General features: G+C 45.3%; 1 protein-coding gene across 1 annotated transcript; it reads left to right on the top strand.

Moving 5' to 3' along the window:
* Nucleotides 1-2,898: 2,898 nt before the first annotated feature.
* il2rb (interleukin 2 receptor, beta) lies at nucleotides 2,899-9,536 on the top strand. Its single transcript, XM_034540206.1, has 10 exons — nucleotides 2,899-3,171; nucleotides 4,020-4,117; nucleotides 4,529-4,673; nucleotides 4,783-4,849; nucleotides 5,058-5,151; nucleotides 5,430-5,575; nucleotides 5,939-6,119; nucleotides 6,584-6,683; nucleotides 6,794-6,872; nucleotides 7,631-9,536. Exons 2-10 carry the CDS (start codon nucleotides 4,033-4,035, stop codon nucleotides 8,390-8,392), a joined length of 1,659 nt encoding a protein of 552 aa, XP_034396097.1. The 5' UTR covers nucleotides 2,899-3,171; nucleotides 4,020-4,032; the 3' UTR covers nucleotides 8,393-9,536.
* The last annotated feature ends 533 nt before the right edge of the window (nucleotides 9,537-10,069 follow it).

Here is a 10,069-nt window from a genome sequence, read left to right as displayed (position 1 = left end):
TGTTTGGGGTTGTTAAACCGTGAGAATGTAATTTATTTTTTATCTCGTCAAAATATGAATTTGACGCGACAACCAACACCTTTTGACATGCAAGACATTGACCTTCCCGTCAGCCTCGGCTAACTGCTTAGATCTGACTTGCAGAGGTCAAACCACAGTAGGTGGAATGGGGAAAAAATGGTACCTGCTAAACATGCAGATGTTAGCATTTAGGTCAAAGTAGGCTGTACTTTTTATTTCTTCACATCCCCTTTAATTCACCCCACCTCCAATATAAAAAAGTGGTTTCAGGAATATCCAACTTACCCTCTTTTCTACTTCCTTTTTTTTCTTCTCCTATACCTCAAGATGACATATTGATAAGTGTTGTCCAGAGAACGTAGGAACTTGAACCACAAAGACGTCCCTTCCTCAGAGTAAAGCTGAAGTACCCAAACCGCTGAACGCTGGCAGCAGCTGAAGGGGTTACTTGTCTCTCTGTGTGATGTGTAAAGGCAGCAGAATGGAGGTGGTTTCATCAAAAACCACTGAAACTTGCTTTTTGTCACAACCCGCTGCCTCTCCTACCAAACCAGACCTAGAAGATGAGTATCTGTCGCAGTAATCTGATCCAATCTTTACTACGCAGAGAAAAGGTTGAGAGGAATGGTTGACGTTGATGGTCGTGACTCAACGCCCAATGAGCTGATAACTTGGGTCAGCGCTGATCCAGGTGGAGAGATTAAATTCATCTGGGACTCGCATGAAGCTAATGTTGTGGGTGAAGTCCGTTCAAAGCAGTTCACACGTCATCTTTTAAGAGGTAATGGGGGTGTATTTAGCAAAGAATACGTGGCGTGACAGTGAACACAGCCTACAGCATAATGATAGCGGGATCACTACATTTTTAGCCATGATATCATTGAAGGTGTATGTTCAATAGTCAAACTATAATCAGGCCTTCCTTCCCATCATTAGGCTTATACTTGTGTTTTGTTGTTATCATGAGACCTGATAAACATTGGCATGTCATGGTGAGCGTGTTAGCGTGTTAGCATGTAGCTCAGAGCAGCCTCACAGGGTATCGAGCTTCGTCAACTCTGGCCCCCACCTGGCAGGAATCGAACATACGAAAGTGTTTGACTTCTCCACTGTGACTCAAACTGTGTTTAATACACAAAGCAGAATTATTATTTTCTTTTAAACCAGCAGCATACCCCTGTAAAATGTACCATTGTCCCCCCCCCCCCCGCCATCAATTTAGAGGTTTTTTCAATGTGATTGTTCCCTTCCTTTGTTATTTTTTCTCACCTTTTTAACCCCCCCCCCCCCCCCCCCCCCCCCCCCCCCCCCCCCCCCCCCCTCCCCCCCCCCCCCCCCCCCCCCCCCCCCCCCCCCCCCCCCCCCCCCCCCCCCCCCCCCCCCCCCCCCCCCCCCCCCCCCCCCCCGACCACCACCACACACACACACACACACCCCACCACTAAACACACACACACACACACACACTTTTGACCTTCTCCGGGCGAGAGATGTGCGCTCTGCTTCCCGCTGCCTCTCCGCTGTCACCGCTGCTGACGCCTTAGTCAGTGCATCGCATCGACCTCCGTCCCACTGCAGGAGTGAAGCCCACTCAGGCGCCCAAACCTGGTATGTTGCATCAGTTGTTGTGTGTGTGAACGCTTTGTGGTTTGTAGGCCTACTCCTGTGTGCAGCGGGGCTGAGCATTGCACAATGGCCCTTTATTGAACTTTAAGACAGAGATCAGCGCTGGCAGATAACAGCGCTGATCTCTGAGCCTCACCTGCTGCTGTGCTCTCACACATGTTCCGGTTTCACCGGCCCTCTTTCTTCCCCCTCCATCTGCAACATGACTTTGTTATCCATGTTTAGTTGGATTGACATTCATTTGCACAAATGAAAAATCCTCACCAAGCATATTCATTTGTGGTTTGGACAATTTGGAAACAAAATTGCATCCAAAGTAGATAACCGATCCAATGTATAAGACACTAAGAGCGACAATACAACACGCATCATAGGCTACCCCTTTATATATTATATATTATTGTTATATTATTATAAATGATCGACCCCACCCTTGCAAACAAATGGTTTAACTTTTTCACTTTCTTTTCTTCTTTTTTTACAGCAACTCTAGCAAGAAAAGGGATAAATAATCTATTAACTTTTTGAAATCTTGATTTTATAACCCTCTTTCATTCTAATAACTATAGTCCACAGCCCCATGAATACGAGTCCCTCTCTCATGGCCAGGTGTCTGACACTTGAGAGCGTAAGTTTATTAACATGTTGAGCAAACTAACAATCAGAGGAAATCTCGTGAGGCCTGTTGCTACAGAAGTGAAATGTTCGGTGACCTTTCGAGTGAAGAGCCGGCTGCTGCTGCTTCGACTTTCCTCTTTCCCGCTACAGAAGCACATGAGAAGTATATTTACGCGTCTGCAGTGGTTGCGGCTGTAACAGTGGTGGTTTTGACGCTGTACAACTCTTGAATGCGTGTGTGTGTGTGTGTGTGTGCGTGTGTGTGCGCGTGTGTGCGTGTGTGTGTGCGTGTGTGTGCGCGTGTGTGTTTTTGAATAACCCCATGTTTCTAATTCTGGTAGCTTTAGTCACTTTAATCCTCTGAATCTTTATTTTAAGATGAGTTTCACTGACATAAACCACTTCATAAGGCAATGTGCGAGTTTACATTGTGATTGAGACAGGATATGGTGTGCTTTGTGTTTCTTGTTTTTCGGGTGCAATTATTATCTTAACGGCGTCCAGGTAGCTGTTGCTGGTGAGCAGGAGGAGGCGCTCGCCTCTACATCCCACCCCCACCCCCACCCCCACCCTCCGCCCCCTCCCGTCCTCTCGCAGCATCACACACAGAGCTTCACCAGGCTTCCTGTGAGCCCCAGACACAGGCTATGTGGTTGGAACATGTCACTGGGCACTTTAAAGAAGACAGAGGGGCGAGAATGAGGAGAGAGAGAGAGAGAGAGAGAGAGCGAGAGAGAGAGAGAGGGAGGGAGGAAGAGATTGCACAAGAGAACGACATTGTGATGTGTGAGTAGAAAGACAAGAGTGACGGAAGAAGTCTTCTAAACTCGTCCGTCCAGCAGAGGAGACTGCAATGTGGTTCCTCTCAGGGACCCCCTGCTACCCGTACTGAGCGAGGCTCCTCAGGTACCGTATGGCTGTCTTCTTACTGGTGCTGTCCAAAATATCACGAGGACAATGTGCCAGTTGGGACAACTTGAGTCTATATATTCTAGCGCTTTCATCTTTTCACAGTGTCTTTCCACACCGGCTCTTACTGTTCGATTGCATTTAGATGATATTATGTCATGTTCCTGCTGTTATGATCAGGTGTTTTTGGTTCCCCTCCGTATATAATATGTTATAATATCATATACACGTGACATATCTGCACATTCCATTAAGTCACTTACAGTCCTGTTCAGTTCAGGCTTCGACGGTGAAAAAACGACCTCTGACTCCGACCGGTGACAAAACGTGTGCCTTTACGGGGAAGAAGAACAAGAAATCTCTTTGTGATTATCCGTGAGACCGATTGGAAGCTCCTTCGTTATATAACGCTGTGTGGTGCCAGTGTTCTCGGTCAAGTGTCACTTCTAGCTGCTTGTTGCCGCCTTCTCAGGATGAGTGTTTTCTCACTCTCTGTACACCCACTCTGCCGACGATGACTGACTTGTGCAGTTTCAGTCACTAGTTTCTCTACATGAAAAAGAAAGAAAGAATCGTAGCGGTAGATACTTGTTTGGGTAGCTGTTCTCCACCCGCCGAGTTTCAGTTCAATATGCTTTGTTGACATGAGTGTAACCAGGACAGTAGCGACAAATAATAATGACATTACATAGAAAAAGGACGGGGTACAATTACAACAGGCATTTTTCCAAAGTTCCTGCTTTTTTGGGGCTCAACGTGTGTACGGCCCTCTTTGTTCCACTCTTCCACTATACGTCAATGTGTTTCACGTATTGATTCATATTCTCACTCTTCTCTGTTCACAGAGATATTGTGGTCATGGCCATGGAGATCCGGGTGTCCCTGTTCGTCCTCGTGGTTCTGTGTTCGGTGCTCGCAGAACACTCTCACAAAGACCTGCGAGGTAAAGCTGAGCACGCCTCCCCTGAAACTGTCTCTGTCTCTATGTTACTGTCCTTTCAGCACAGGGGATGGGAAATAACACAAAGTTCTTTATTAACTATGTTTTTTTTTTTTTACATTTCTATTGCCTTATCTCGTGGATTTGTTATTATTGAAGCAAAGGGAAGCGCCTCTTTTCTTCAAGTCGTAACAGACATTTAGGAATTACAGTCGAACTGAAACACGGCCATCTATAATTCCTCACAAGGGAATTCTACTGGTTTCCCTTTAGCCGTTGCCCACGGCCACTCAAGAAGTTAAAGGAGACCACTGGTTTATTGAATATCCTACATCAAGGACAAGTCCAATGGCACTGAAACAGTCACACCGTCCCCTCATCGCTCTCTCTTTTTTGTCATGTCTGTCTCTCAAGGCCTCTCCTGCGTGAATGACTTTGTCAACAATGTCAGCTGTTCATGGGAGCACTCTGCCGTGGCTCCCGGGGCGGACTGCCGGATCTTTTGTATGAAGAAAACCTGGGTCCTCACGGACAGCAAGATGCTTCAGAAAACCATCACGTAAGATGTTCGAGATATATATTTATCTGATGTCGGCCTTCGGAGTTAATTGTCCGTTGGTCAAATTTGCAGCAGTTTGTGGTCATTTTCTGTCCATTTTCTCACTTAGTCGAAGCTGCAAGCTGAAACAACACCGGAACTCCACTTCAGGCTGCAGTTTTGTCTTTGAAAATGAAGTAAGTCACCAACATATCATCCATATAACACATGAAAACATCTAATGGATGTCTCTATTTTCACGCTGTTTGTTTTTTTAAAATCTTCCAATCAGCCATTGTAGAAAAGATGTTGCACTTACAATAAAGAATAAATCCATGAGAGTAATCGGCGCAGTCCAAATGATCCGTCTTCCCTGTTGTTGATTATATTATGGGTACCCTCCAGGAGTTCAACCCTTACCAAGACACGCTCTACATACGGGTGGAGTGCAACGGGACGATGGTGGAGAACCTCACCAACTACTCAGCATACCATCACAGTAAGAAGCTTTGACTTCTTCAGTAAGCTGTGGTCTTTTTTTTGTTGCTTCTGCAAAGTCATTCACAAATCTGGTTCTAAAAGACATTTGACATAATTTCACATTCATAAAAATAAAAGTCAATAAAAAAATGAAAGTCTTCCCCATGATAGCGTGTTGAGGAGGCCATCTGCAACGCATTATGACTCAAGAAAATGTCGCTTCAGTTGATTTTTGTGGTGATTTTATTTTCAAGTGTTACACAAATATAATCTGTGCGTGTGTGCGTGTGTTTACAGTCAAAATGCATCCTCCAGGGGTCCCCAATGTCAGCAGCACTGCCAATGAGACGAGGATATCATGGAGTCGGGGCAATCCTTCCTCTGACTACCTCACGTCTCTCCACTTCCAGGTTCAGATCAAACAGAAAAACAAGTGGTGGAACGTAAGTGCCTATATGCACATGCATTTATATAAGCATAATAGTAAATCATATGCACAGGAGAACAAGCTCGTGCCAGCAGCTACGTGAGGCTGTGGTGACGTCATCGTGCTAACATGATGATGTGGAGCAATGTGTACCACGCCCACTGTTTAGCATGCAAACATGTGCTAATTAACACAAAGTACCGCTGAGGTTGATGGGAATGACATCCCCACTATCGTTTGTTCTTTATGTCGCATGCTCACATTTATTGTCGGTGTACTGTTCTGCACGCAGCGAGGCGGGGCTTGATGTAAAACACAGGACTGACGTTTAAATCACTTTGAGAAATCAATTCAAGTTTTTTTGATGTCATGTGATCAGCGGAGCAGCACCTTGTCCACTCCAGAGCAAGAGCTCAGCGTACCTGCTGGGCAGCTACAGGGGCTCTGCCAGGTCCGGGTGAGAGTCAAACCCGGGGTTCAAGGTAGCCACTGGAGCAACTGGGGTCCAATAACATCCTTCTTGGGCGCGACAGACGTGGCGACACCTTCACGGGGTCAAGGTAACGAATTTTTTCATTTCCGTGCTCACAGCTCTCATTCTAAAGAGGAAATAGATATCTACCCTGTGGGATCCCAGACTGATCCCTGACCTGTCGCGACATGTTCAGGGTCGACACCAAGCACCGGCAGACAGGGCTTCGTATGGGGCTGCTTCCTAGGCGCTGTTAGGCGTCTGGTGTGGTGCCTTAGCACTGTAACCTATTTTTTATTAGTCAACTTAAACTGTGCTACATAAACAAAAGTTCAGCTTGCTTGCTTACCTGTGAGTCAATAGACAGAAGTAACTCTTTGTGGGCAGCAAAGGAAGGTTTGGGTTGTGATGATGATGATGATGATGATGATGATGATGATGATGATGATGACGAGACTGTAAACGAATGGCTTGATATTATAGAGCAGAACAAAAAACGGATTTACTTGTTCACGCATTTTTGCACATTGTAATGCAAGCTCTCTGTTTCAGAGCTTCTGGGTCAGACGTCACTGGTCATGAGGGGAGTGATGTTCAGCTTGGGTGTCGTCATTGTGACGCTCGTCCTCTACAGGAGTTGTGCGATCAGAAGGTGAGCGCACTGTGTGTGCGTGTGCACATGTTTGTGCGCGCGTGTTTGTGTGTGTGTATGTGTGTTTGTGTGTGTGTGTCTCATCTAATGGCTTCCTTCTGCCTTTTTAGGTTCCTCAAAGGGAACCCAGTACCAAACCCGTCTAAATATTTCCACACTCTCCACTCTGTACACGGAGGAAATCTAAAGGTAAAAAATAAACATCTTATTGTTTTAACCACTATCTCGTTACCACACAGAGCATTTTGACAGATGTGTTCCCAGAATGGAGTCGTTACCAGGAAATCTCATGAACTATTTACGCACACACGCCTTTTTTGTCTTCTTACAATGACTAATGTTAGGCAAAAAAATTATATATATAGGTTTACTGGTCTTAAGTACTAATTGGCCTGTGAAAACAGTATAATATCTTTTGGAACTTAGAGGAGCTTTGTAAGGTCTGAGAAATTAACCCTGATATTGAGATAACCAGGGTTATCTCAATTTGGGCTTGTAGACTACTCGTTTATCACAGAAAGTGTGTGTTACAGACAGTAGTAGTGTATGTTTTTGATTACCAGGTGTGGGGGGGAGGGGGGGGGGGGGGGATGTTGCATCATGGGAATTGTAGCAGAGTTTTTGGAGTTGGCCAAAAGTTAGGATATCGCTGTCTTTGCTGCTTCCATTTAAAATCACAACATTTTTTAAAAATCCATTCAATACTTGCATGGGCAAGAGTGCTCTGCCAGCCTCCCCAGGATCCTGCTGAATCTATCCTCGCCCAGGTTTGGCAGACCCTTTTGTGTTGAGTGACTTCCTTGCCTATTTTCAGTTATCAGTTTTGGTTCAGGTGAATAAGAAGTAAAAGTGTGTCACCGTTGACCGCAGAGTGCAGCCACAGTGTGTCCCAGTTAGAAAAATCTCACAAAGGCTTTGACACTAAATCTCTCTTTCCTTTGACTTAGAAATGGCTGAATCCTCCGTCGGCCTCTGAGCCGTTCTTCACACCCCAGCAGTGTGACAGCATCTCCCCGGTTGACATCTGCGAAAGCTGCGATGTTGTACCCTCCACCTCTCCCTCCTCCGGCTCCACCACAGCCCTTCTTCACTCCGGGAGCCACCCTTCGGCCGGCTCAGACACCAGCGGGGTTGTCGACAATTCCTCCTCCTCCTCCTCCTCTTCATCCTGCTTCTCCAACATGGGCTACTTCATGTCCAGCTCCTCCGGCAGCTCGGCACGAACTGACCCCAATTCCGCTTACTTCACCTACCGGGAGGATTTCAACAGCCTCAACCTCCGCCTCTCCCTCCGCCCTTCTCTGGACACCTTTCTGACCTATGAGAGCTTGAAGAGGGAGCCGCAGAGCCCAGACTCTGGCTTTGGCATCGGAAGGGAAGATGAAGATAAAAGTGTTGCTATCGTAGAAGAGGACGAGGTTTCAGACGATGACCCGGGCCCTCCTCTTCTCATTCTCTCTCTTCATCGCCCTTCCCAGATGTGCCCAACCTCCTCTGCTCCACCCCCTCCGAACACTCCCACTCTAACTCTGATATCCTCTGATAGCCAGCGGGTGGAGGTACCTGTGGCAGCTGCTGGTGGCAGCTATGCGGTCCGGCCTCTGGCTGGAGCCATGTACAGGTCTTCCTCCATGCCCGTGGAGCCCTGTAAAACCGGGTATCTGACCCTCAAAGAGCTGCAGGCTACATTCAGCAATAAATCAATATGAAATATCAGTAATGTATCGCAAAGAATCCCTGTGCAACAACCTTGTTTTTACTTTTTTTTTAAAAATGTGTTTACATGCCAAGCGACCTGACTGATTGTTTATTGTTTATTGTTTTTAAATTCCATGATTTCTGTGCTTGATTGATTTGTGAGTCTGTGACAGCAGAACAAGCCGACAGCACATAACTGACTTTTGACGCCAACATCAACATTGAATAGAAGAGATGGAGTCCAACATATGAGGGAGACGATAAGTCAACCAGTTGTGTAAACTGGTTATAGACGTACTGACTGGGAGCGCTGGGTCCTTATTTAGCTGATACGCATGTAGAATGGTAAACAATACCTCATTGTTGAATGTGTCCAACATGCTTATTTTTCACAAGTCTTTCAAAGCATGAAAGTTGACAATACATTAAAGTAAATGCTTGTGCAGTTATTAATAACTGTGTTTTTTTTTTAATTACAGTTGTGTGCTTTGTTTTTAATTACTTTAAATTAAATCTTACAAAGACATGTTGTGAGAGTGCTTTAAAACTATTAATATCATCATAAAATTCAAATAAAAAAAATCTTCATTCCTGCAGGCAGATCTGGGATTTTGAAAGCAGTGAAACGTGATTTAAACGTGTTGTGATGATGTAAATAGTGATGAATTACTTATAATAGAGAACATATGAGCATTGCTTTGGAGTCATGCAAAGACGGTGTAGTGCATGACGTCTGTTATCGCTCGCACGACCCAAGCTGGCGGTTCAGGGTGTGAAGCTGGCCAACTTTGAAGCATTTCATTAATTGATTTTAGTTTATATTGTATCTGCTGTCAAAAGAAAGGTTTGCCACTGAGGTGTTTGCTTTGTGAAACTTAATACATCATTCCATGCTGTTTAGGAGATCAAGTTCATCAGAGTGAACGATTATTTCACAAACGGATCTTCCACTTGATAACATTCAATTAAAGAATTGGTGTCGCGTCGACAAGTATTAGTATAATATTTATTCGATCGCTATTTCTAGATCCATGACAATCATTGGGGTCAGTGGTAAATGTCGCTTGTCTCTACACATGCAGTATATTTCCGATGCAGCCTGTTGTGACATCTGTGCAGAGACCCAACAAAATAAAACTGCTGGTAGAAATGGGTCACCCTTTGACTTCCTGTGTCGTTGTGGAATGAAGTCTGGGGGGGGAGGCAGAACGAGTGGTGTGCGTGTAGTTGTGAGTGTTTACATGTCCTGTCAGGTGGTCCTGGGTGTGTGTGTGTGTGTGTGAGAAAGTGTATTAGAGTGTGGTTTGACATTTAACTCTGATGGAACCAGCGGCATCCGTTCCCCTCCTAGAGAATATACATATACGATATTTGGCCACAGATGTTGCTTTTCATCCGTTTCATCTCCTCTTTTCGGGTCGCAAGAGCTTAGCCTGATATACTTCATACACACAAATGATGTCACGCCACTTCACTGCTCTGAACTGCACACAAAGGTAGCGACGTTTGTCATTAATAGAGCAATTTCATGTGGCTGCAGAGTGTCTTGGAGCTTATAGTCTTTTTTTTTAGTGGCCCCGTTATGCTGACCCACATGGAAAAGTTATGCAATGAAATTTGCGTTGCATCTCTCTGTTTTGTGCATCTTTCTGGATTATTGTGACACAGCGTTCGACACAAGTTTGACC

This window comes from Cyclopterus lumpus, chromosome 8 (assembly GCF_009769545.1).
Source record: "Cyclopterus lumpus isolate fCycLum1 chromosome 8, fCycLum1.pri, whole genome shotgun sequence".
In the NCBI taxonomy this organism is placed as follows: Eukaryota; Metazoa; Chordata; class Actinopteri; order Perciformes; family Cyclopteridae; genus Cyclopterus; species Cyclopterus lumpus.
Note: the sequence above shows the minus strand (reverse complement) of the source record. Positions and strands in the feature narration are given on the sequence as shown.